We start from the raw sequence: 24829 nt of genomic DNA, 5'->3' as shown, positions 1-24829 counted from the left end.
TTTCAAATTGGCCTTTCAATCATCGCTAATCACCATTACACCAGGGCTAAAGTAAAATAAAACTGTCGCTTTATACTTGTTTCTTCTTCGTTCTTGTTTCTCAAAAGAAATTTCTCTCCGGGTCTACTCGTTCGCGGCGTCGTGAATGATAATGATTCATCTATTCAGGGATCTCGAGAACATAGCGGCCAGCGATCTTGCCTTGCTCTGTATTGCATGTATTAGAATATGGTCAATATCAGGTAATCGGAACATTGCAAACTTACTCATGAGCTCGAACACCTCAGGCAGCTTCTGTAGAGGAACCGTCTTAAAGGGAGCGTTGATCAAGCCACGTTCAAAGAATTCAACGGCCTCAACACCATCCTGGCGGTTGCCGACATAGCTGCCCCTAATTGTGACCATTTTGACAACAGTTTCGAAAACAGGGGCCTTGAGGAACGCATTGGCGGGAAGACCAATGGCAATGATAGTACCACGAGAGCGAGCGTATTCCACAGCCTGCTGGAAAGGCTTTTCGGAGACAGCAAGCAAGAGCACGGCGTGGGCACCTAGACCACCGGGAGTAGCAGCCTTGACATCTGCAACGAGATCGGTAGACTTGGTGAAGTCAACGTAGACCTGAACACACTGTCAGCATGGACCCCAAAGCAAAAACAAAGGGAATGGGGAAAAAAAAGCTTACCTCTGCACCGAGCTGCTCACACATAGCCTTCTTCTCCTCGCCACCATCGATAGCAACAACACGCAAGCCCATAGCCTTAGCATACTGCGTTCCAAGAGAGCCAAGACCACCACCAGCACCAACAATAGCAACGGTCTGACCAGGGCGCACACCAGCCTCCTTGAGACCCTTATAGACAGTAATACCAGCACACAGAATAGGCGCAACAGCATCGAGCGGGATTTCCTTCGCCAGCTTCAAGACGTGGGCCGCCTTACCAATCGTGTACTGCTGGAAGGTCCCGTCAACCGTGTATCCGGATAACTGTGCCTCGAGGCAAAGAGGCTCATCGGCGGTCTTGCAGAACTCGCATTGGAGACAGGATCCATTGAGCCATTTGATACCTGCATGGTCGCCGATTTCGATACCATGCGCGAGAGCTCCCTTTGCGACAACAATTCCGGCGCCTTCGTGGCCTCCAACGAGGTTCTTCTTCACTTCGAGAGGCCAGTCGCCGTTCATGGCGTGCAGGTCGGTGTGGCATACACCGGTGTACTTCATCTTTACGAGGACTTCATCGGGACCTGGTTTGGGAACGGGGATTTGTTTGTACACTGGTGGTCCCCCGATCTTTTCGACGACTTGTGCCCATTGGGTGTCGGGGATTTCGAAGGACATATTGGCGTTGAGTAAAATGTGCGGTAAGATTAAGTCTTAAGGTAAGAATGGGAATAGGTATAAATAAAAAAGTATTAAGCGGGAAGTTTGAAATGATTAAAAGATGTTGATAATATGTAGCACAGAGAAGTAAGTGGTCTTATAGTAACTAAGTGGATTGCCTGACATCTGCACCAGAGAGCATCGGCTTTCTTTCAACTTCCCATGGAATCATGAAATCCCGACGGTTCCCCGTTCACCGGTAGCTCTATGGTATCTGGTGTGTCATTCCCAATAACCTTGGAATAATAGTCCTAGACATTATCTACGTAGGTGTGTTAGGTATCCACTTCGGCATCCCGTTTGCGGTATACAGCAGGTCTTTCCTACAGAATCTAGGTCTTTGTTATATTAAATATACTGATAGTCTGCCTAAATTGCTAAAAGATCCCTAATATGATTTGGGGAATGGGAGGGGTTAACCCCTCCATATCAGCTTATGTTGTATATGCAGGCAACACGAACCCATCCCCCTCATTTGGACAAAAGAACGATAGAATCATAATTGGAAATTGACATGTGGGATTAGTATAGTGACGACAGCAAATATCAAGAGGCAATTGTACCATTCCAGGGTTATATGCCCACTATATGTCCACCATATGTCCACCTTATAAAGATTGGGAGTGGAGGACGTCATCGCCAGGATCAGGCAATAGGGCGTTTGAGAGGTTGGGAGGTTGGGAGATTAAGATATTGAGATATTTTGGCGGTTAGTAGCTATAATTATTAGTTATTTGATTAAGTGGGTTATATTCCAATCAGAAGGTTGGTCCTTATAAGATACACCTACAGGAGACCTCATATATATGAGACTTTACCTTAATTAGTAACGCCAGTAATATGTATAGAAGATGTATAGAAGATGTATAGAAGATATATGGAAGATGTATAGAATGTATAGAAGATCTCATCAATATCAATGTCTGATTCCACCAAGGTATGAAATCCCAAAATAGTAAACGAGGCAGATGAATTCAGCCTCCCTACAACAAGAAAGGGCGGATAAGGCGAGCTCACGAAGGACTCGGTAAAGATGTTTTATTTCCAGAACTGAGAACTCGGAATATTTGAACACATTCGAAATCAGTTGAATTAAAAAAAGAAACAAAAAAAAAAAAAAAAAATTCATCTGTTGATGATGGTCATCCTCAACCACCTCATGGGCTCCACGAGGTGTTCGTATGAACTTTGAATGAGATCGGGGCACAACCTTGAGATTATCGATCAGCCAGAAATGGAAAATGAGATAGAATAATATAAAACAATTGAAATAGTTCATCTAGAATAGAAGAATCAACTCCTTGCACTATAAACAACCTGTTCGGATTTTACCCCCGGGATGCCGGAGGTGAAATACCCCAGACGAAAGAAGAGATTCACGAGAAATGCCAACTCTCGTCAGTTTTTCCCTTTTTACCTCGACGAGTTTGTCTTTTCCCGTCTTTTCCACCGTCAACTTTCTTCTTCCCCAGTAATTCCCCCATTCCCCCCATCTCTCCCTTCTCATCCTTCTCCCCCCCCAAATCGCCCCTGCATCAACTCGCCTAGGCCCGCGCATTCTCTTTCTTGGGCTCCACGGAAACTTCCCTTCTTCCTGCATCTTCCCACCACAAACGAATCCATCCCTCCACCAGGTATTTATGTCTTGCTTTCTTTCTCCATCTCTCTCTTTCATCCCTCTTCACTCCGAAACACATAACCTGAAACCAACAACTGACGCCGCGTCACTAGACTGACGGAACCCCTTGACAGGTGTCTCTGAGCAGAGGTCTTGGACTCTACTTCATCAATTCACACCCCCAGACTCTAGCTCGACCCGAGTGACCAATCTTCGACGCGCTCGACCCGTAACCGGGGACCGCGGCCATCATGACGGGCCCTCCGCCATACAACGCCCAGTCCCCGACTCAGCAGCAGCGGTATCCGGCCTACACCTCTCCGAATAAGAACCACCCGTATTACCCAAGCAATGAACAACCACAACCACAGCAATACCACCAGCACCCTCCCCAGACGCCACCCGCATTTGGCCCATCCTCCGTCGCGCGAAGCCCGCACTTTTCACACGCGTCCCCGATGCCATCGACATTGCCGCCGCCGTTAAATGGGAGTGCGCCGCCTCACCCGTCTCACCCAGAGACTTCGCAATACCAGGGACATTCGGCTGGCTCTCAGCTACCACTTCCACGCCCTTACTCCAGCTCCGTGATCACGGGCAACGGTGCCTCGCCGTATGGCTCTGCCACACCTCATGGCCACCCGCCCAGCCACCCAGAAGGTCATTCGCAATCTCCTACTAGGGAGTCCGAATCACCATATCGGATGCGAGGCAATGGTGCTGGATATGGACCTCCGATGATGCGGGAGCCGAGACCGGCCTCGCCGCATGAAGCCGTAGGCATTACCCGGACCCTTTACTATCTTACCATCTAACTAACCAATCCTTGCCTCGCAGAAGCCCGCCCGAGCCGCAGACCCCATGTCGTTTGCCAGTATTCTTTCAGGCCCGTCAGACGAGCAGCCTGCGAGAAAGCCATCACCTCTCCCGGCCCCCCCATCTCCGTCCACACGCCGCATGCTCCCCCCGTCTTTACACAACGGCACCTGGATCACAGCTCTACACCCACAGACATGCATCACAAAGTCATTCACCGTTCGGACATTGAGAAACGCATCGATGCCCCGAGACCGCCGCAGGCCACCAATGGGTTCGCTAAGCCCGATGTCGAATACCCTGCGCCCGTTCCTCGTGCACCACTCCGGAAACCCTTCCCGCCCGGCGTGGACCTGGAACAGGTCAACCGGGCCGCGGCCGAGATCGATCACGCCGAGAAGAGCGATGTTGAAGATCCTGGCTTCGAGGCGGAACAAGAACGGTATCGGGAGAAAGGTTACAAACGTTCGGTGGAAAGCAGCCGCGCAGAGGAAGTGCGACGAAAGGTAGGTTGTCTGAGAGTCATTTCATGTCGAGCCAATCGCCCATACTAACAAATTCTTAGCGTCGCCGCAACGAATTCCTCATCGATCTAGGTAGATCCTTCGAAAGACAAGCCATTCTTGGCACCGAGAGATTCCGAGTCCTCAACGAGGGTGCTGTTATGGCCGAAGTTCAACAAAAGGAGATTCAGGATGAAAAGGAACGGAAGAAGGACATGCAGCGCAAGCGCCGTCGCGAGAACACCGTGCGCCAAGAAATGCAAAAGAAGCTGGAGGCCGAGCGCAAGGCAAGCAAGGCCCAGGAACCCGGAGAAAAGGCCAAGTTCCTTCGCGAAGCTGAGCGCGCTCAGAAGAAAATCCGCACCACCAAGCGCGCTCTGGAGGGTGGTGATGGCCAGGATGAGCTCGGTGAGGTCACGCCACTTGCTCCCAACCTCGAAGGCGGGACGACGAGTCAATTCCATATCGGCCGCTCCTCGCCTAGCCGACGCAGGTCGGGCCGTGCCGGTCCCGTCACTCGTCCCAAGAAGTCCAAGGAGCAGAAGCAGGCCGAGAAAGATCTCGCTGAGGCCGCTTGGAATGCTGGGTTGGACGACGACCTGTATCTCACCCCAAGTACGAGAAAGGATGCCCGACGTTCAAAGGAGGGTACTCCCATGTCGCAGCTACACTACGACAGCAAGGGTTACAACCAGATCTACGAGCAGATCTGGCGCGATATCGCGCGCAAGGATATTCCAAAGGTCTACCGCATCAAAGCCACCTCTCTATCCACCCGTCAGGAGAATTTGCGTAAGACGGCTCAGCTGGCCAGCAAGCAGTCTCGCAAGTGGCAAGAGCGCACGAACAAGAGCACCAAGGATACTCAAGCTCGTGCCAAGCGGACGATGCGTGAAATGATGTCCTTCTGGAAGCGCAACGAGCGCGAGGAACGCGACTTGCGCCGTGTGGCAGAGAAGCAAGAGCTTGAATCAGCTAAGAAGGCTGAGGCGGACCGCGAGGCCAACCGACAGAAGCGCAAGCTCAACTTCCTTATTTCGCAAACAGAACTGTACTCTCACTTCATCGGGCGCAAGATCAAGACCGACGAAGCCCAGGGAGACGGCGCTGTTGCTGCCACCGGGGAGACCGTTCAACCAGGCAAACCAAACGCCCACACAGTCAATCTTCCAGACAGTGTGGCCAACCCCAACACCAAGACCACTGCATTTGAGGATCTTGACTTCGACGCTGAAGATGAAACCGTGCTGCAACAAGCTGCCATGGCTAATGCGCAAAACGCTGTGCAGGAGGCCCAGGACCGGGCCCGTGCCTTCAACAACCAAGCAGAGGGTGATAATATGGCTGCATTCGACGACGGAGAGATGAATTTCCAGAACCCGACTAGTCTGGGTGACATTGAGATTTCGCAGCCGACCATGTTAAATGCTCAGCTCAAAGAGTATCAGCTTAAGGGTCTTAACTGGCTCGTCAATTTGTACGAGCAGGGCATCAACGGTATCCTGGCAGATGAGATGGGTCTGGGTAAAACCATTCAGTCCATTTCCGTCATGGCTTACTTGGCCGAGGTGCATAACATCTGGGGACCTTTCCTGGTCATTGCGCCAGCATCCACACTGCACAACTGGCAGCAGGAGATTACGAGGTTCGTTCCGAACATCAAGGTGCTTCCCTACTGGGGCAATGCCAAGGACCGCAAGATCCTGCGAAAGTTCTGGGATCGGAAGCACATCACCTATAACCGCGACTCGGAATTCCATGTTCTAGTCACCTCGTACCAGCTTGTCGTTCTGGATGCACAGTACTTCCAGAAGGTGAAGTGGCAGTACATGATTCTTGATGAAGCTCAAGCTATCAAGTCCTCTTCAAGTTCGCGATGGAAGAACCTGCTGGGATTCAGCTGCCGCAATCGTCTTCTGTTGACGGGTACGCCAATCCAAAATAACATGCAAGAACTGTGGGCCCTGCTTCACTTCATTATGCCAACTCTATTCGACTCCCATGACGAATTCAGCGAGTGGTTCTCCAAAGACATCGAGTCGCACGCCCAGAGTAATACCAAACTCAACGAGGATCAACTTAAGCGTCTTCACATGATCTTGAAACCGTTCATGTTGCGTCGTGTCAAGAAGAACGTCCAGCAAGAACTAGGAGACAAGGTTGAGAAGGACATCTTCTGCGACTTGACCTACCGCCAACGTGCCTTGTACTCCAATCTGCGTAACCGTGTCAGCATCATCGACCTCATCGAAAAGGCTGCCACTGGCGACGACACTGATAGCAGCACACTGATGAACTTGGTTATGCAATTCCGCAAAGTCTGTAACCACCCCGATCTCTTCGAACGTGCCGAAACAAAATCCCCCTTCTCCGCTGCATTCTTTGCGGAAACTGCTTCCTTCGTTCGTGAAGGAAACTTTGTCGATGTTCGCTATTCGACCCAGAATTTGATCGAATACGAGTTGCCACGCTTACTGTGCAGCTCTACAGGACGACTTGATCTTCCTGGTTCTGATAATCCTCGCGTGGGCTTCCAAACCAAGTACCTGTCTCAGCTGATGAACGTCTGGACACCAGAAAACATTCAGAAGAGCGCACGTGACAACGGTGCGTTCTCTTTCTTGCGTTTTGTCGACACTTCTGCAGGAGAAGCAAGCGAGATGGCACGACTCGGCGTCTACGAGCGCGCCGAGCGTCGTCGCAGCAAGCCAAATAGGCTTTCCGCTTTGAATGTCATTTATGATGAGAGCGACGATTCAAAGAACTCTGTTTTATCTCATTCGATGTTGAACATTGTCGATCGCAATGATCGCCAGGCTGTTCGAGATATCGCCGCTGAGGGCCGAATGAAGAATCTCATGACTGTTTCGCGCTCCTCGTTCGAAGATCAAGGCCTTCACCTGATTGAGCCTTGCGCTGGGCCCAAAGCTTCAGCGCCCCCCATCACCATGTCCTCTTCCGGTCAACAGGTATTACGGGAATCCAATCGTGCTTTGTTCAATCCGTCTGTTCGCCAAGCACTATCTGGATACTGCAGCAGGCAACTTGAGGAGCAAATCCTCGCCAATAAGCTCGATCCTGCGCCTTACTCTCACGCTCCTATGTTGCCGCCACCGGGCTCACTCAAGGGCCGCTACAGCCACATCGAGGTACCATCGATGCGTCGTTTCGTGACAGATTCAGGCAAGCTGGCCAAATTGGACCAGCTGCTGCGGGAGCTCAAGCCCGGTGGCCACCGCGTGCTCCTCTACTTCCAGATGACACGCATGATCGATCTGATGGAGGAGTACTTGACGTACCGGAACTTCAAGTACTGCCGTCTGGACGGAAGTACCAAGCTGGAAGACCGCCGCGACACTGTCGCAGACTTCCAGTCCAACCCGGAGATCTTCGTCTTTTTGCTTTCGACTCGTGCCGGTGGTCTCGGTATCAACTTGACGGCAGCCGACACTGTCATCTTCTACGACTCCGATTGGAATCCTACCATCGATTCCCAGGCTATGGATCGTGCCCATCGTTTGGGCCAAACTCGCCAGGTCACTGTCTACCGTCTTATCACCCGCGGCACCATCGAAGAACGTATCCGCAAGCGTGCCTTGCAGAAAGAAGAGGTGCAGCGCGTTGTCATTACCGGTGGTGCTTCTGGTGGTGTTGACTTCAACACCCGTGCTCGCGAGAACCGCACCAAGGACATTGCCCTGTGGCTTGCCGACGACGACGAGGCCGAACTCATCGAGCAAAAGGAGAAGGAAGCGATCGAACGCGGTGAGGCCCTTGGCGCTAAAGGCGGGAAGAAGGCCGCCGCTCAGAAGCGCAAGCGGGATCTTACGCTGGATGACATGTATCATGAAGGTGAGAACACTCCACTCCATTACTGCGATTGACATCCATACTGATCGATTATATAGGCGAGGGTAACTTTGACGACGCCAGCGCCAAACCCTCAGGGGCTGCTACGCCTGCCGAGGAGCCTGTCGAGACACCTTCAGCAACGCCTGCAAAGCGCGGGCGCGGACGTGGCCCCGGCAAAGGCACGTCGAAACGAGCTAAGACCATGAAAGAGCGTCTCCGTCTGATCGACGGTGACGGCGGCCTTGATTAATCCTATGACTTGTCAACTAATGCAATTCGGAACGGCGTTTAATGCAAATCTTATTCTCTTTTCTTCCTATTTTCTTTTGTGTTTGGTTATTCCCATTTCCCCTTATCTTCCACCTTCCCTTCCCCCTTTTCTTCTTATCTTCTCAAACGGCAGATACATGTGAACTGCTCTGTATTATCATACAAAACCTTGACTATGTTCTGGAACGGCGATGTGGGTTCAGTATGGACATTTCCCAAAGTCTGGTGGCTCAAGGTGGTTGATGCAATGATGAAAAGATGTGTTTCTTTCCTCCGACAGACTTGATCCTGGCTTTGGATTGCGGTTCATGGGTGGTTGTGATAGTTTCGGTGTGAACTTGTGAATTGTTCTTCTTTCTTCTCTCTTTTCCCCATTCTACATTGTTCTCTTTCCACACCTTGTTCTTTATTTTTGGCTTTTTGACTCGCTTGTATGTTCAATGTTCAAAAAGGGCGCGACTGTTTTAGTTTGGTTATGAGTGTCAATGTATGGTTTGATGGACTCTTATGCCCTTGGATTTTGGACTGTTGAAATCGTAGTATTAGATGTCGTTGTATTGGGATGTAGCTAATGTGTTTCTTAGGTTAGGGTTATGTTATGAATAGTGATGGTTGATGATATTCGATGGCCAAGTTGGGGTTTATAGATTTCCAACCTTGTCTCTCATATCCTAAACCCAAAGGCTCTACTTAGTTACTTGCTAGTCTTGCACAATGTCCCTGTGTTCTCTCGCCCATTAGATATCAACTACTACTATAGACTCCTTCTCCAAGTCAATCTACATCCTCAAACCCTGCCACATACAGCACTTACAATGGAAACAATAATACTGAAACACTAGACCAAGCATACGCATTGAATTTCCTACAATGTCGGATATAGTCGGGCCATCTTCTGATCGAACTGGGTTTGCGTCTAAAATGGGTGCCAGACCCTCTGCGCAGCCAGAACATCCCAGTATGGAACTCCCAGACCGCATCTGAAGTTTCTATGCATTAGAGTATACAGGGTAGATGATACCATGAAGACACACAATGTAACATATTGTGGTAGTTGTATGTAAAGGCAATGGAGGAAAGGAGAGTACTAGACTACTACTGTGGATATAGTTATAAAGCTATACAGAAACCTTCAAAGCATAAAGGAGGGAAAGGTGACTGAGATCCTACGGAGTAGAGATTCAGATATGGAGAAACAATACAGTAGGATTCGTATGGGAGCAAAGGGACGGACGGGAGAAGAGAGGAAGAAGAGGAAGAGAAGAACTAGTTATCTAACTACTACTATGTGGGCTGCTGCCTCAGGCAGAATAAGGCACCCAACATCCCCCTGTTTTCCCTTTGTCGAATTAGATCATTCCAAGCAGCTCAATGAACATTTTGAATTGATCCTGTTGCGGCGGCTACGGAGTTGTAGGGCCAGAAAGTAAGGAGGGAGAGAGTTGATTGCTCCAATGGCAGGATCTGCCGACTATCTACCTAACGAGGGTTGATGTCTGAGGCCACCACCACAACAGATCCTTGGTAAGTGCTTGATTCTTCTTGGTATCAACCCGGTGAATGTTGACATGGCCTTGGGCAACAGCACCTCTCACGAAGAGATATCTCAATGTCAACCAGCAATTAGTCGATTTACCGCCCTTCTTTGACAGAAGCAGTTGTGAATTGATGTTGTTAGTGTAGATGGTAGTGGCATCTGGCCTCGGCAGTTGCAGAGAGTCGGTTATTTTGTTCAACCACATGGCCATTCAATGGGAGTCGTGTAAAGAAAACCTCAGCAAATGAATTCGAGATGTTGATAAACGCTGAGGATCATTGGTTTAGATACACTATTCTTGCTGATGCCCAAGCTAGTTGGACATAACAGAGAGACCGAGAGGCAAGTAACGAAAAGCACAAACCGAGAACGTTTATGTGATAGGATCAGCCTAATTCACAAAGTTGGAACTGTATGGGCATATTCAATGATAAAACCCAAGCTGATCATACCTAGTCGACAAGGGTAATGTAGCTGTGGGCCCTTGCAGAATTTCCACCCAGCTCAAATCCGGTTGGTCATCCACCATTCAGCAATAGGTGTAGAGTTCGCGGTAATTGATTGCTTCTTAGTGGACTGTGCAACTGGTGATCGACTTGCTGTCCTGCTAGTCAGCATGTGAAGCATCTGCATATGCTGAGGACTTCAATTCATGTGATCGTCCAAAGATGAGACCATGTTCATTGCCCCGTAGGTATTTGACAACGTGCTGCATTGCTTCCATGTCATGGAGTGTCGGTATAGCAATCATGGGCTGTAGCCTGGTGATAGCAGAACGAATGTCAGGTCTTGTTTTGATAGCTAGCCAGTTTAGCATGCCAACCAACCTTTTGGTAGAATTCATATCCTTCATCATCAAGCACAGTCGAGACATTAGCGTTATCCTCTTTCCAGCTAACAGGCAAGGGTATGTCCTTAAAACCTGCCACATCTGCCACATGTAGCACCTTCTGCACGTATGCTGACTGGGTCATAGTGATCGTTCGGCTGGCGTAGTCACGACGGAGAGCACAGTTGAGATACTGTGTCGGCTCACCAAGACATTTCATGTCGTAAAATTGGCGTAGTTGTTCAACCACTTTCTCAATCTCAGGGTTGGTAGGTGCAGCAATAATGAAATCGTCAACATGGATCACACGAACTGGGGAGTCATTCTTTTCTGCTGTATGGGGATGCGATTGAGTCTATCTTCTGCGTCGGACCAGATAGTAGATTCTCGGTCTTTGTTGCGGTCCAGGTAGATAGGTCACTGGCGAAGAGATTCAAAAGACAGCGGTTATGGAGGATGACACTGGAATTCAGGGGGTGGGTGCATTTGCAGGAAACAGAGGATATGACTTTCGTGGATGATAATGATTTATCCAGCCTAAGGGGGTGTGCTGTGGTAGACACCTGATTGATCAGGCCGTGATGTTAGGCTGGCCACCTATATAAGTAGCTCTCTCCGGATGTTTGTAGGAATCAATCTTTCTTCTCTCTCTCTCTGGCACCCAGTAGCTTCACCAGAACTATGTGCATCAAAAGCCGAGGCGACGGGTAGGTCAGAAAGGAATATCTCCCTGTCATATGGAAGATAGCAAGGGGTATTCTCGCACTCGCACATTCTATGAGTTTCATTGATGAATTCATCCATGGCCCCCTTCATCACAATTCCCTCACTTATAGGTCAGTCATTTCTGACTGTCACTTCCTCGGCATAACTAACCTTCATCAAGGCGTCAGCGCTAGCCAAATATATAGATCCGTGCCAAATTATTTGCAACATTACATATATATTATATGATCACCCATGGTCTTCAAGAGAGAATGGCAATCGAAAATGGAATGACCGCGGAATACGCCGCCCTGATCCGTTTTATATACTTATAATCAACGCCGTCATGTGTGAGCTTGAAAGCGCCATGACGCTGCCGGAGAGTTGGACACAGCAGACTCCATGTCGCATTTTGGTAGAAATTGCTCAAATGGTTGAACTATGCTGAAGTACTTACTACCCATCAACGTCAATTGCTGAGCTTGTGTGAAATGATTAACCCGACTACAGAGAAGTTGAAGACGCAGTATCTTCCTAGAATGAGGAATCACAAATGGCAATTACCGGTGTCTAAGCGATAACCTTGAGTCTGTTGGAAAAGACTCACTTTTTCAATAGTCGAAATGGCTCGAACCACATAGGCATGGTGATCAATAGTGGGAAAAAGTGTTGGTTCTAGAGCCGATATGATCTTGATTACAGCTCAGGTCACTGATTATAATATTGATTGAAGGAACCGAATGTGGGATAGCTTAAGGAGAATATATGTTGTACTTTGTAGTCAAATCCCGTTAAAATCGAAGAATCCTCGGAGAGCAAATGGCGTCTGAAGTTGGTCCCGGCATTTACATGTATTACATAAGCGTATTATGTTTAAATCCGGCAGAATTCGGAATAAAAAAGCGGGATCAAAAGCAGAACCAATAATGTGGTAGAAGACAGATGGGCGGTAAATCCCGAAGTAATTTCAAAAAGGGAAATTTGTAATATCGAATAGAGACTAGACCTAATTAGGTATGCTTGACTCCACCTATTAAGTATGAGTATGGCATGATCTTAAGTCAAAACAATCTCTCCAAGCCAAATTCGTCTAAATTATTTACAAAAAAAAAGAAAGTGGAGTGGATTTTAACGGGGTTTGTCTACGGAGTATGTTGAGTATGTTGTCGTTGTCCCCAAGTGGCAAAAGCCCGCGGTTAAGAGGCACATCGGGAAGGAATATCCGTACCTCGGGATTTGGCCTGACCAATCAGAGGTTGATATATGTAAGCCCTTGAGATCAGTCAGCAGCCCCCCACCCCCAATTGATTTTCCCTTTGGTTTCCGCTGGTTTTGTGATCTGTTACTTTGTATAATCTCCTGAATCGAAGGGGATATTTGGTTTTGGTTTCTTCTTTTTTTCCCCCCTCTCATACACTTGGCTCAATTCAATCATGGAGGCTCTTTTGCAGCAGTCTCGCACAATGTGCCCTTTCCTCAAGCGCACATCCCCCACCACCCTCCGCACTCTCTCAACCGCTACTCGTCCTAGCACGAGCCCGGGAGGCGGAACCATGTCCAACCTGCAGGTCCTGGGTCGTCGCTGCCCTGTCATGAGCAAGGCTCTGGCTGTACAGAGTGCCCGTCTAAGTGGCACCAAGCGCTTCACCTCGCGCGCCGCCGGGGTCTCTGGAATCCAGTCTATGCGGGTTCCGACTGGCAAGCGGGCGTTGCACACCACTGGTGGTCACCCCGCCAGTATCGCCTCCGGAGGATACGAGAAGAACGAGCGAGGTAAATTGAGTTTCTAAAGCTTGGCCTTGGAGCTTTTTCTAATCTGACTACAGGAAACCCTAACTTGACCAATCCGCTTCGCTCGTCCCCTACCGCTGCCGCCGACGCCGCAGTTCGCGGTCCCCGCCCGGAAGCCCCAACCAACAAGAGGTTCAACTATAATGACTTCTACAACGTGGAATTGGAGAAGAAGCACAAGGACAAGTCCTACCGCTACTTCAACAACATCAATCGTCTCGCCAAGGAGTTCCCTCGGGCCCACACTTCCTCTGCCGAGGAGCGTGTGACTGTCTGGTGCTCAAATGACTACCTCGGCATGGGTCGTAACCCGCAAGTCTTGGACTCCATGCACAAGACTTTGGACACCTATGGAGCCGGTGCAGGTGGTACCCGCAATATCTCCGGTCATAACCAGCATGCCGTCGCCCTGGAGGATACACTGGCCAAGTTACATGGCAAGGAGGCCGCATTGGTCTTCAGCTCCTGCTACGTGGCTAATGATGCGACCCTGGCAACACTCGGCAGTAAGATGCCCGATTGTGTCATTCTCTCGGACAGCCTCAACCATGCTTCGATGATTCAGGGTATTCGCCACTCTGGCGCGAAGAAGATGGTCTTCAAACACAACGATATGGAAGACCTTGAAGCCAAATTGGCCTCATTGCCACTTGGTACCCCCAAGATTATTGCATTTGAATCCGTCTACAGTATGTGCGGATCAATTGCGCCCATTGAAAAGATTTGTGATCTCTCCGACAAATACGGTGCCATCACTTTCTTGGATGAAGTCCATGCCGTAGGAATGTACGGCCCCCACGGAGCTGGAGTTGCTGAGCATCTCGATTACGATGCCTACGCATCGCAGGATACAACTTCCCCTAAAAGCATCAAGGGCACAGTTCAGGACCGAATTGACATTATCACCGGTACCTTGGGCAAGGCCTACGGCTGCGTTGGTGGATATATTGCAGGCTCGGCAGCCATGGTGGATACCATCCGCTCCCTTGCCCCCGGTTTTATCTTCACCACTTCCCTCCCCCCAGCAACCATGGCTGGTGCGGATGCCGCCATCCAATACCAGTCCCAGCAACCCCGGGACCGAGTCCTCCAGCAACTCCACACCCGTGCAGTTAAGTCTGCCTTCAATGATTTGGATATCCCCGTCATCCCCAACCCCTCACACATCGTGCCCCTCCTAGTCGGCTCTGCCGAGCTGGCTAAGCAGGCTTCCGATAAACTTCTCGAGGAGCACGGTATTTACGTGCAGGCCATCAACTACCCTACCGTTCCCCGCGGCGAAGAGCGTCTGCGCATCACCCCCACCCCAGGCCACGTGAAGCCCCTGCGCGAGCACCTTGTGCAGGCCGTTCAGACCGTTTGGAACGACCTCGGCCTCAAGCGCACCAGCGATTGGAAGAGCCAGGGCGGTTTCGTCGGCGTTGGCGTTGACGGCGCCGAGGCCGCCAACCTGCCCATTTGGGAGGACGCTCAGCTTGGCCTGCAGGCTGGCGAGACTATCGAGGGTGCTGTTGCTCGTGAATTCAACGACGCAGCTGCCCAGGTCATCGTGTCATCCCTGAAGACTGCTACCCCTCTGACCGAGAAGGCTTACTCGGGAATGAACTCCACCCCTGTTGGTGTGGTCGCCTAGAGCAGACGAGTTCTGTCTTTTACGCTTCTCGGTTTTTGGGGTAATTCCTGTCGCATTATTCCCGTCCATTCATTTACTATAATATTATATTGTGCGGACATACATTGACATATGCATCTGTCTTCAATCATACCTTCCCACATATTTTTCTCATAACTCCCTCCCTCTCTGCTTTTGTTTAAATGATGTAGTCATCTTCCGGCTTGTATTAGCCGTGAATTGTGTGTTTGTCGATGTATGCCATTGATTTGGTTTCAAAGACCAAGACTAATGTCGGATATACTGCTTGTATCACATCGATTGTGTGTCATTTATTGGGCTCAAGTAGACGAGGTTGAAATGAACAGAGGTGAAGTGACATTGTATTTCATGTGGCTTCGGCTTTTTGTAGTGTAGAAATGCTTATTCCTTTCCCTATTTATATTTAGGGCATTGATATATATACAACCACTGGGTTCGAACAGCATCCACTCTAATTGCAAAGAGCTATTTCAAATGGTGTACCCGTTGAAATTGATAAGAAAGTACTGGTAGATCAAAACTAAATGAGAAAAAGGGCGATTTAACTGTCTGGTTTACGATGAAAGCTAATAGTGATATGCTTTCCTAGCGATCTGTATAAACCCTGACCATCAGACAGACAGGTCCAAGTCTACATAAAATCAAAATTCAAAGAAAAAAACGACCAAGTAAATTCCTTTGGCTATGTAACAATGTCTTATTGATATAGAGACAGGTAAAAGTAACAATTTTGGAAACACACAAAGCGCCATATATTCCAAGGAAGCTTGACAACCCAAGACCACCAAACCACCAAACCACAAACCAGCCCCCCCTACTTGCGACCACCGCGGCTAACCTTAGGGAACTCAACGGGAACACGCAAGCGAGCAACACGACGGGCATGCGCCTCGGCACGGCCACCCTTGATATTCCACTTCGCGAACTCGGTCTCACGAGGCTTATCAATACGACAACCAAGCTCACGGAAGTATTGGTGAATAGTATTGGGGTCAAGACGCAGATCATCACGCAGATCAGAAGGATCCGTAGCAAGCTCATTGGGCGCATTACCACCAAGCGAGCTGGAGCCACCATCGCGCGCCGGCTGGGGCGGGATATGCAGCGAGAGCGCACAGATAGTAGTGTGCAAGAGCGTGAAGTCGTTCTTGGAGACGTAGCCACCGCTAGGCGCGAAACGACGACGAACAGCATCGATAACAGACTCCGGGAGGAGATCCGTGGAAGCAGGCTCTGCAGCGGCGCCGGGCTTGGGCTTCGTGACGGAGGAGCCGGTGGTGTTTGATAGGATGCGACGGAGGTCTTCGCGGGGCGGGAGACGCTTGCTGCCCGGACCACCGCCCTTGGCATTCGCGCCTGCGTTTTTGAGAGAGCGTCCGAACTCGATGAGTAGCTGGATGAAGCGGAGGACTTGGAGATGGGTTGTGTTGTCGGAGTTGACGACTGCGCCCACACGGTTCGAGACGTAGCGGGAGACGGTCGTCACGCCGAGTCCGGCTTCCACTTGCGTCTTCCACTCGTCTACGCCGTTTAGTTGGCTGAGGGTTGAGTGGCTTCCTGGGACGAGAGTCTCGATTGTGTAGACGTCGGAGGGATGAGAGACCGCGAGGTTCGGCGTTGGGAGGGGTTTGGCGGCTTGCACTTCGGCTTGCATGGCGAGAGCCTTGGCGTGGCCGGAGGCTGTGTTTGCCGGTAGCGAGGAGATGAGGGGCTGCGCCGGCTTGCGGGACGGCGCCGGTGGGGGCATTGGAGAGCTGGGCGTTCTCGGCCATGGATTGCACGGCCTTGCGGGATTGTTTGGTTCCGAAGGTGTTGGTTAGCGCTGTGCGTTGGGCACGCATGGTGTTCTGGTGGTGTTTGTTAGTTGGATGTTGATGTATGTAATTGTCGATTGGGGGATATACCATCTCTTCGTCTGAGTCTTCCTCGGACCTACGGCTTCTCACTGCTCCTCGCAGTGTCGCTCGTCGTACCTCCACGACCTTCCATGTCTTGTGCTCTGGGTCTATGACTGCGACATAGTGCTTCACATGCGAGTCGGTGTCGTCTCCTGTGCCTTCACGGCCGACAAAGTCCAGCTTGGCGTGGTCCGAGGACTGCAGCAGTATCTCTGAAGAGACGATGCCTGGGTTCCGAGTTGACGCCGCAGACTTGGAGACATTGGCGCGGCTTCTGATATATGGGTCCCAGCGGAGGGATTTCGAGCTTTGGAGTCCGGGTGTGTCGGCTATAACGCAAAAATGCAATTAGACAACGTTCACGGTCTGGAGAAAAAGCCTTCAACTCACCAATTATCGGTGCCAGCTCGCTCTTATCTTCAACAACGCTGGCGGCCAGCGCGGGCAACTGGTGCAGCGCAGCCTTTTTGCTTGGACGACCATTGTCCGATGAGCGCTTGCGCTTATGTTCTGTTTTATTGGACGGCATTATGGCGTTAAAAAACGAGAAACAAAAGATCGTAGCTCTCGAGAATCGGCTTTAGCGCGGTGAAATAAAATGTCTGGACTTGTCTGGCAGAAAATTTTACGAGCGGAGACCAAGAAAGCGGTGAGTTTAAGGCATTCCGCACAAAAGAATATTGATGTACATGGAGCGTCAACCTGGTGTCGATGGGATATGCAGATAGCTACGAATATTTGAAGGCAGCTGAAGCTACTAGGGTGGCGGTGATGATCCAATTACAGGTTTACGTTTACAATGAATAAGATAAATATTTGCACTCATCAAGTCATCGATTCATCTGCAGTAGCTAAACGAAGACCTCCGAGTTATTCCATGGATTTTTGATAAACTCCCGGAAAAAAAACCTCTCCACAACTTTTGACCAGCCCGAAGGAAGGCCGTAAAGATAATGAAAATTGACCAGTCATCCCGATGCCGTGCTCAAAGACCGATGGGTTGCAACGATCCTCCAACATCCACCTAAACACAGGAGCCCCTCCGAGTAATAACCATGCATGATATCAGATCGTAGACGTGAATGAATCCGAGGTGTTGGAATGTGGGTAGACTGTTGTTGTAACAGCGGATTCCGTCAATGCGATCTGTGATTTCTTCTGAAGATAGGTCGGAAATCTTGTCCGTGCAGGTAACTCGTGAGAATGAGGGGCGTGTCCGAAGAAACGAAAGTCGAAACGTCGGGTCGTCAATTGTCGTGTTCAGCGTTCAAACATGAGCTCCGGCAAGGAGAGCTGAGATGGAGGGGGCGAGTAGTTTATTTGCTGGTTTGAGAATTAGTATTTCGGTTTCGACGATTTGAAGCTCAACGGCCTTTCGCAAGACCATCGGCGCACAATGGAAATGACTTACGATCTGGCGCGCATCTTTCTGCGCTTGCGCTTGAGACGGCGAGTGCGCTTCTTTCTCCACTTATCTCTCATCTTCAAACTGTTGATTGGGTTAGTGCATTGCTCCCGAGGTTATCTTAAGCTTTGGGAAAGCTACTCACGATTTCGAGGATGAAAAACAGAGATAGTAGAAAGAAAGACGAAGTGAGGGGGCGACCTGAAATGCATTTACGTACAGTGCGGCTGACTCAGCCACCCTCGCTTAGGCCCCACACGTGACACATCAAAGCTTCCATCTGTGACGACACATGACTATGCCAGATTAGGAAATTTGATAGGGTTTCACTCCGTAGACGTGTTTGGCTTGCAAACTATTTGAAAAATAATTTATGTAACATACGAAGTACGAGTGGAGATTGTAGGGTAATGACGTTAGTACAATTTAACATCCACGAGGAGAACAATGCCATATCTATTATTGAATAACATATCTTGTATAATATAGCTCCGAAATAGAGACCGCGGGACTTTCGATGCCAATGGAATGTTTCCGCTTGGGTATAGCCAGCCGTATGTTAATTAGAGAAATATGAAAAATATACCCAAGGCTTCATCACTCATAGAGCTTCGCAAAATCTGCAAGAGGAGATCCACAAAAGTAAAATGAGAAAATGTCCGTCATCCAAAAGTATGTATTCAACCCGGACATTTTCTCAGTAAGTGTACCTATACGTGGGTGCCAAATCGCCCAGATATTCCTCTTCATCCTCGGAGATCATAGCAGGATCAACAGGAGCGCGGTCACGTTTCTTGTTTTCAAACCATAGGGCTGTCATGTAGACTGAGCATGCCAGACCTGCGAGACAAATGAACGAGAGACAAATGATATACCCGGTTCGGAAATCCGTGACGCCATTCTTTACTACAAAAGAATACGTAGCGATGATTCCGCCAATATTGCCGAAGCCAATCTGCCATGCCGTTCCCACGCTGCGTCGATGATGCCCACCCAAATTCATGGAGAACCAGCATACAATGACGGGCATGGCGCTGTAACAGCCACTGGTAACCATGAAAAGAGCGCCATATTGCGCGCTATTATTGTTATGGATTGTCAGGAGCATGATAAACCCGATAAGGGCAATCGCCATTGGAATCAATGTGAAAACGAATCGGTGTCGCAGTCGGTCAGAGCAGAAGGCGATTACCATTGAGAAGCCGAATGCTGCAGCCCACGGAGGAATGGAGTATAGCTGGGTCTTGATCGCACTGTAGCCGTAGGTCTGGATAATCGACGGCGCGAAGTATGCATATCCTGCACGAGAGTGAGCGATAACTCAGAGGGTAACAAAGACGTGATTTACTTACCATAAGCTGGGACAATCAAGCCAAAGTACATAAACCCTCCGATAAAGACCTTGTCTGGGAACAGTCAGCGCACTGCAATCGAATGCAAAGGGAGTATTCCAGCTATACTTACAGTCCTTGAACACACCCAGAACCTCGCGCTTGCCCAAGTGAACGTTGTGAGCAGCCTTGCCAACATCCTTGGCCAACTTTGCACGCATGTATGTGCGCTCTTCCTCATTCAGCCACTTAACATCCTCGGGGAAATCGGCAATGAAGAAGAATAGGATGATCGCGACCACACTGGTCAAAATGCCCTCGATAATGAACACCCACCGCCAGCCACTGTAGCCGCGCATGCCATCCATCTTTGCGATTCCACTGGCAAGCAGACCACCGAAGGCGCCGGCCAGGGATGTGGAGCTAAAGAAGAAACTGAAACGCTTTTGAGCCTCAGAGCGCGTGTACCACATGCCCAGCAAATAGAAACCTGTCGATCGCAATTAACACCTGCCTTAAGAGCTCTTGTCGGTATTTGCACTTACATCCAGGGAACATGCCTGTCTCAAAGACACCCAAAAAGAATCGAGTGGCCATTAGTCCACCCCAGTTCTGTACCAGACCCTGGAAGAGCAGGACTAAGCCAAACATGAACATGCATCCCGACACTAAATTCGAATTAACAAGCTGCCCTTTACCAAAATTGGGCCCCGTGCGATTAACGGGGCGCAAAAGGAGCAAAAAACTTACGCCAGACATGAGGCTTCAACTTCTTAAGTAGAATATTTGACGGAATCTCGAAGATAATGTATGGAACGAAGAAAATCGTGAGCGCGGTGTTGTATTTTGTTCCATCGGTGATGTTCAAATCCTCTTTAAGTCCGAGAATAGCGGCATTGCTAATATTAACTCTGCAGGTCGATAATGATGTCAGATATCATATCCGTGGACAAGCAATGTCTGGTCACACGACCCTGTGGTACGCTTACCGATCCAAAAAGGCAAGTAAATACAAAATGCATAGACAGGGTAGGATGTGCCAATCGACTTTGGCTTGCAACTTGCGCGCGGTGGTAGTCGTGAGAGGAGGCAGGTCGAAGTCCGTGTCGGAACAGACCTGACTTTCGCCCTTGTCGGAGGGTTGTCCGTTATAGGCGGGCAATTCTGCGTAAGAAAGAACCAAACGGTCAGCATGAATTCCAAGGCGACGATGCGCTGGCGCGCGTTGAGTTACTAAACCCCAAAAAGGACGAAAGAAAGAAACCCTGGGTACATGTATAGGATCAGACATACCTGAGACACCCATGATAGGATGTGAATTGCACTGGGATACTGCGCAATTGCTTGGAAGGACAATAATAATAGGGAAGAAAGGAAAGAAAGGGGGAGTTTGACTTTTTTGAGTCCAGCACAGCCTGCACAGGTTCTCCGATATAGGGATGTTACCGAGGTGCTACGCTCGATGCCGGCGGGCCTCAAAACGTGGGGTAACTTCCGCAAGTTCCGAGGAAAATCGAGGCTGAAAGAGTAAAAATGGATAATCTTGGCGACTTGGAGGATTCGAATTATAAAAGGTGATTCATCCCTCGATTGAAGCCCGATCTCGGCCTATAGCGCGCCGATATGCATTCCGGATTTTTGATTATTATTTTTTTTGCTTTTTTTTCTTTAATTTCAATTGCTTATTTAGGATCGACAGGCACGTAGCTTAACTCTTTTGAATCCTATTTTTTCCCCCTTGCTACTCGTACCTATGGAGTAACTACTGCACGCTTAGAATTCTATATTGTATTCTATATTGTATTCTTCCAAGCTTGTTTCCCCGCAAAATAGCTTGCCAATCACGTGTTCAGGAATAGGGGTCTTCGGCCCGACTGAATATCCACTTGGCCCGCGAGTGCGGGGTGTACTGTGGTGTCAGCTGATTTTGTCAAGTTCGCTTATTTTATTTTATTTTATTATTAATTATGGATAGTTAGGTGGATTGGGTTAATCTATCTATGATGGAGGTAGTAAACGGGGAAAGATATGACTATCCTTGTCGCTCTTAGGCATTGGACTTTCGTGAATTGTAGAAGCCCGATGGTCTAAGATGCAGGAAATTGAGGACTAGAGAAGATGCCACGCATTACTTATATGTCCGTTACCAATCCCAAGCTCCCTCCTTCCAGGCCCCAGCTTCTATCGCGGCTTTTTGCCATATAGTGTTGAGCGTACCGCTGATTGGCTCGGTCTCTCGGGCTTCACATCGCCGGCTTACAACAGAGTACTCCGTACCTCCGTTCCTACAATCTCCTTGCTGTATAGTGCATATACGTGATCTCAAACTGCTGGGCAAATGAATCCAGGCCAACAATATTTAATGGACACTTTACTTCTTTCACTATGTTTAGATTAAATATGAACAGATTAATTAGTTTATTATTCTTTTGGGCCATTCTATGCGTCCCCAATGGAAAGTTCATGTGATTATTTAACTCGACAGAATCATGAGTTAGTTAAGACACTGGAGAGAGGCAATAAAATGCATGCCCTGCGATTGAGAGACTAAGACCCGAGAGATAGCGGGGTCGATCAGTTTTAATAGTTCAAATTAATACTGAAATGGAATCTATTAGATTATATACTTTATTTCTTATTATTGATATATAAGTAGGATATATACTAAGATATTTTACATAGTAGACGGAAAATTCAAAAAGTCATAAGAAAGCTTTGGCATCCCCTCACGGTCTGATATACCTGGACTCAGCCGGCAACTCGGCTGCATTATCCTTAGAGTGGGAAGCGTAGTTGGAGTCGGCTTCTACCACACGATGGGTATCGCCTTGCATCTCGTGTGCCGTGTTTGCAGACGCGGTGTCCTGCGATTGGGAGAACTGATACGGCGATTCGCGAGATTCCATTTCGGCGGGCGGCTGCATTCCCATGGTCAAATTACTCGGCTGGCTCTCCGACATGCTTTGGGGTCCACCACCGTATCCAGAACCACCATCCGCCTCGGGTGGATTTCTCCTCTTCTTCCTTCTCAAGCAGAGAAAGACGCCCGCAAGTGCGATTGCTGCGCCCCCGGCCACGCCGCCGACAACACCACCAGCAATTGCGCCGGCTGAGGTGGTTGTGGACTTCTCCGAGGGTGGGGAGCTTGGTTCGGATGTCGGCGTTGCCTCAGATGACTCGCTACTGTCAGATGGCTCGCTACTGCTAGTCGTGGTGGCGTCTCCCACCTGGGAGGTTGGGGTTGATTGAAACCGAGAAGCATAGCTGCTCACGATGTCGTCGTCGACCGTCGAAATTGTATGATCGTATCGAATGGAGATAGTGCCAGTGGGATTATCAATCGCAAAGGTGAACATTTCCCTATTGGCACTGGTTGTTCCACATCCATAGTGCGCGGCGTCGAAATCCCCGTAACTATAAGTGACACAGGCTGCAGAATGAAGCAGTGTGCAAAGTAGGGTAAAGCGGTCCGTGGTTGTACCTAGCTCTGGCGATATAGAAAGCTCATTGGCGCCGTAGCAGGCTGTCAGAAAGGCGCAATTCGAGCTTTCGCAACAACCAATCATGCCTGGCCAGTTAGAGTTGGATGCATGATGTGCGCAGGTTAAACCCTTCCCGCACCGGTCATCTAATTAAACACTGTTATCATTTAATCGGAAAATGGAGCGTTTCAGGGATGTGGCATCTAATAGAACTCACAATCGTCTGCAAAACTAGCATCATGCCATCCACACAAACTATTGACCCTCGGATACGACGAGGTAATCAAGTCATCGTCCCGTCGCATGATCGCCCATTGTCGGAGATCCACGCCCGGCGTTATCTGGGGGCCATCTAAGTGCGGTCCATCGGGCAAGGTGAGTGTTGGTGTGGGTGTCGGTGTCGGTGTTAATCTCAAGAAGCTGATGCCGTGTACTAGTTGAAGCAACGAAAGGGCAAGCAGCCCTACCGCGCAGAGAAACATGCTGAATAAAGCAAAAAAGAAGAAAAGAAAAAGAAAAGAAGTCAAATGTTCGCACTGCGAAACTCTACAGTCTTAAATGCAGGGTTAAAACTCATCTTATTCTCCACTACAGCCCCGAGTCTGCCTCGTTTGCGATTGGCGAGGGTTCCAGTTTATGATTGGAGCTAGATACGGGGTGATGGATCCGATGCACTTCAGACTTGGCAGCAGCATCCTAAGATGGGACATTGGACACTAAATGCCTCCAGAGTAGGTATGTTGTCTTCACTCCCAATAAGGAGGCACTACATATTATTAGGATACTATGGCACAACATATGAAAATACGTTCTCCGACAAGACATAACCAGGAGGCTCCCATGTTCCCCTGATTGAGATCGTCCAAGTCAGGCTCACCACAGGCCGTGCATAAGGGAAACCTCTTGGCGCCTCGTATATGTATAGTGAGGGCGGGGTATTTCCTATTTAGGGGCCACGAATGAAAATCGGGGGCCAGGGATAAAGATTTGGCCCGCTAAGTGATTTCAAATCGGTAAACGAGCCGCCACCCTGAGCTTTTATTTACTAATATTAGAACCTGTATAGTTGAAGGGTGCAATCAACCAGCATTGAGCCCGCGTTTATTTATGCCAACGAGACACATGATTTCGCTGCGCTCCAAGGGTCCCCGAGGATTATAATTCAGAACGAATAAAGTGAAACGGAACTTCCTGGGCAAAAGCAACGAGATTTAAAAGATGCATCCGAGTGTTATCAAACATATGATGTGGTCATGACAGCCCTTGTTCCTAAGTTTAGTCCTGCAAGATTACTTGATCCGACTCTTTTTCGACTCTTCTGCTACTGTCACACAACTTGGAGAGACTCCGCTGTCGCTGTCCGCCAAGAGTTAATTAAGCTTTTTAGCTTGCTGGGCGGACGGAACTAGGGCTAGAGGGCTCATGCCCATATACTCCTATAGAAGCGGGATTGAAACAGTATGTTTAAGACTATAACGATTTTGAGGCTGTTGAAGCACTTAAGCTATCGCTAAGAGACAACCTTGATACAAATTCTGACAGGTGGGTCTCGAATGAAGCATGAGACGCTGCGAGGGTTGCTCATCGCACAGCGTACAATAGATAGATATAGACTGCCAAAGAAGCCGAGTCCCGTGGCGAATTCATGACAGTAGCAAAGGCGGACAAGATGTGGTCATTTGATGCTACCTAGGTAGATAGAAACCAGGGATAAGTAATCAAAAAGCCATCTGGTCACTGTCTCTAGTGTCTAG

The 24829-nt window shown here is 49.2% G+C and overlaps 8 protein-coding genes across 8 annotated transcripts; 3 read left to right on the top strand and 5 right to left on the bottom strand.

Moving 5' to 3' along the window:
- Positions 1-160: 160 nt before the first annotated feature.
- On the bottom strand, positions 161-1342 carry N7516_008865 (zinc-dependent alcohol dehydrogenase; the record flags this gene model as incomplete). Its single annotated transcript, XM_057221584.1, has 3 exons — positions 161-207; positions 267-621; positions 686-1342. 3 exons carry the CDS (start codon positions 1340-1342, stop codon positions 161-163), a joined length of 1059 nt encoding a protein of 352 aa, XP_057071856.1.
- A 1911-nt stretch (positions 1343-3253) lies between these two features.
- On the top strand, positions 3254-8423 carry ino80 (chromatin-remodeling ATPase INO80; the record flags this gene model as incomplete). The annotated part of the gene is made up of 5 exons (XM_057221583.1): positions 3254-3778; positions 3840-3946; positions 4000-4324; positions 4384-8173; positions 8230-8423. 5 exons carry the CDS (start codon positions 3254-3256, stop codon positions 8421-8423), a joined length of 4941 nt encoding a protein of 1646 aa, XP_057071855.1.
- A 2061-nt stretch (positions 8424-10484) lies between these two features.
- On the bottom strand, positions 10485-11029 carry N7516_008863 (uncharacterized protein; the record flags this gene model as incomplete). Its single annotated transcript, XM_057221582.1, has 3 exons — positions 10485-10579; positions 10656-10734; positions 10808-11029. 3 exons carry the CDS (start codon positions 11027-11029, stop codon positions 10485-10487), a joined length of 396 nt encoding a protein of 131 aa, XP_057071854.1.
- Positions 11030-12947: 1918 nt separating this feature from the next.
- On the top strand, positions 12948-14938 carry hemA (5-aminolevulinic acid synthase HemA; the record flags this gene model as incomplete). Its single annotated transcript, XM_057221581.1, has 2 exons — positions 12948-13287; positions 13341-14938. 2 exons carry the CDS (start codon positions 12948-12950, stop codon positions 14936-14938), a joined length of 1938 nt encoding a protein of 645 aa, XP_057071853.1.
- An 835-nt stretch (positions 14939-15773) lies between these two features.
- N7516_008861 (DNA-directed RNA polymerase I subunit RPA49) lies at positions 15774-17386 on the bottom strand (the record flags this gene model as incomplete). The annotated part of the gene is made up of 4 exons (XM_057221580.1): positions 15774-16516; positions 16563-16806; positions 16864-17186; positions 17248-17386. 4 exons carry the CDS (start codon positions 17384-17386, stop codon positions 15774-15776), a joined length of 1449 nt encoding a protein of 482 aa, XP_057071852.1.
- A 672-nt stretch (positions 17387-18058) lies between these two features.
- Positions 18059-20899, bottom strand: N7516_008860 (putative MFS transporter; the record flags this gene model as incomplete). The annotated part of the gene is made up of 9 exons (XM_057221579.1): positions 18059-18180; positions 18269-18346; positions 18979-19561; positions 19615-19668; positions 19727-20083; positions 20139-20261; positions 20344-20504; positions 20583-20757; positions 20887-20899. 9 exons carry the CDS (start codon positions 20897-20899, stop codon positions 18174-18176), a joined length of 1551 nt encoding a protein of 516 aa, XP_057071851.1. The 3' UTR covers positions 18059-18173.
- A 1420-nt stretch (positions 20900-22319) lies between these two features.
- Positions 22320-23557, bottom strand: N7516_008859 (uncharacterized protein; the record flags this gene model as incomplete). Its single annotated transcript, XM_057221578.1, has 2 exons — positions 22320-23116; positions 23293-23557. 2 exons carry the CDS (start codon positions 23555-23557, stop codon positions 22320-22322), a joined length of 1062 nt encoding a protein of 353 aa, XP_057071850.1.
- Positions 23558-24148: 591 nt separating this feature from the next.
- N7516_008858 (uncharacterized protein) lies at positions 24149-24484 on the top strand (the record flags this gene model as incomplete). Its single annotated transcript, XM_057221577.1, has 2 exons — positions 24149-24219; positions 24253-24484. Coding segments are annotated over 2 exons (303 nt in total), but the record flags the coding sequence as incomplete, so codon positions are not given.
- Between the last annotated feature and the right edge of the window lie 345 nt (positions 24485-24829).

Source organism: Penicillium verrucosum (assembly GCF_028828655.1).
Source record: "Penicillium verrucosum strain IBT 35672 chromosome Unknown utg000003l_segment0_segment0, whole genome shotgun sequence".
NCBI lineage: Eukaryota > Fungi > Ascomycota > Eurotiomycetes > Eurotiales > Aspergillaceae > Penicillium > Penicillium verrucosum.
The sequence above is the reverse complement of the archived record's forward strand: the minus strand, read 5'-3'. Positions and strand labels throughout refer to the sequence as shown.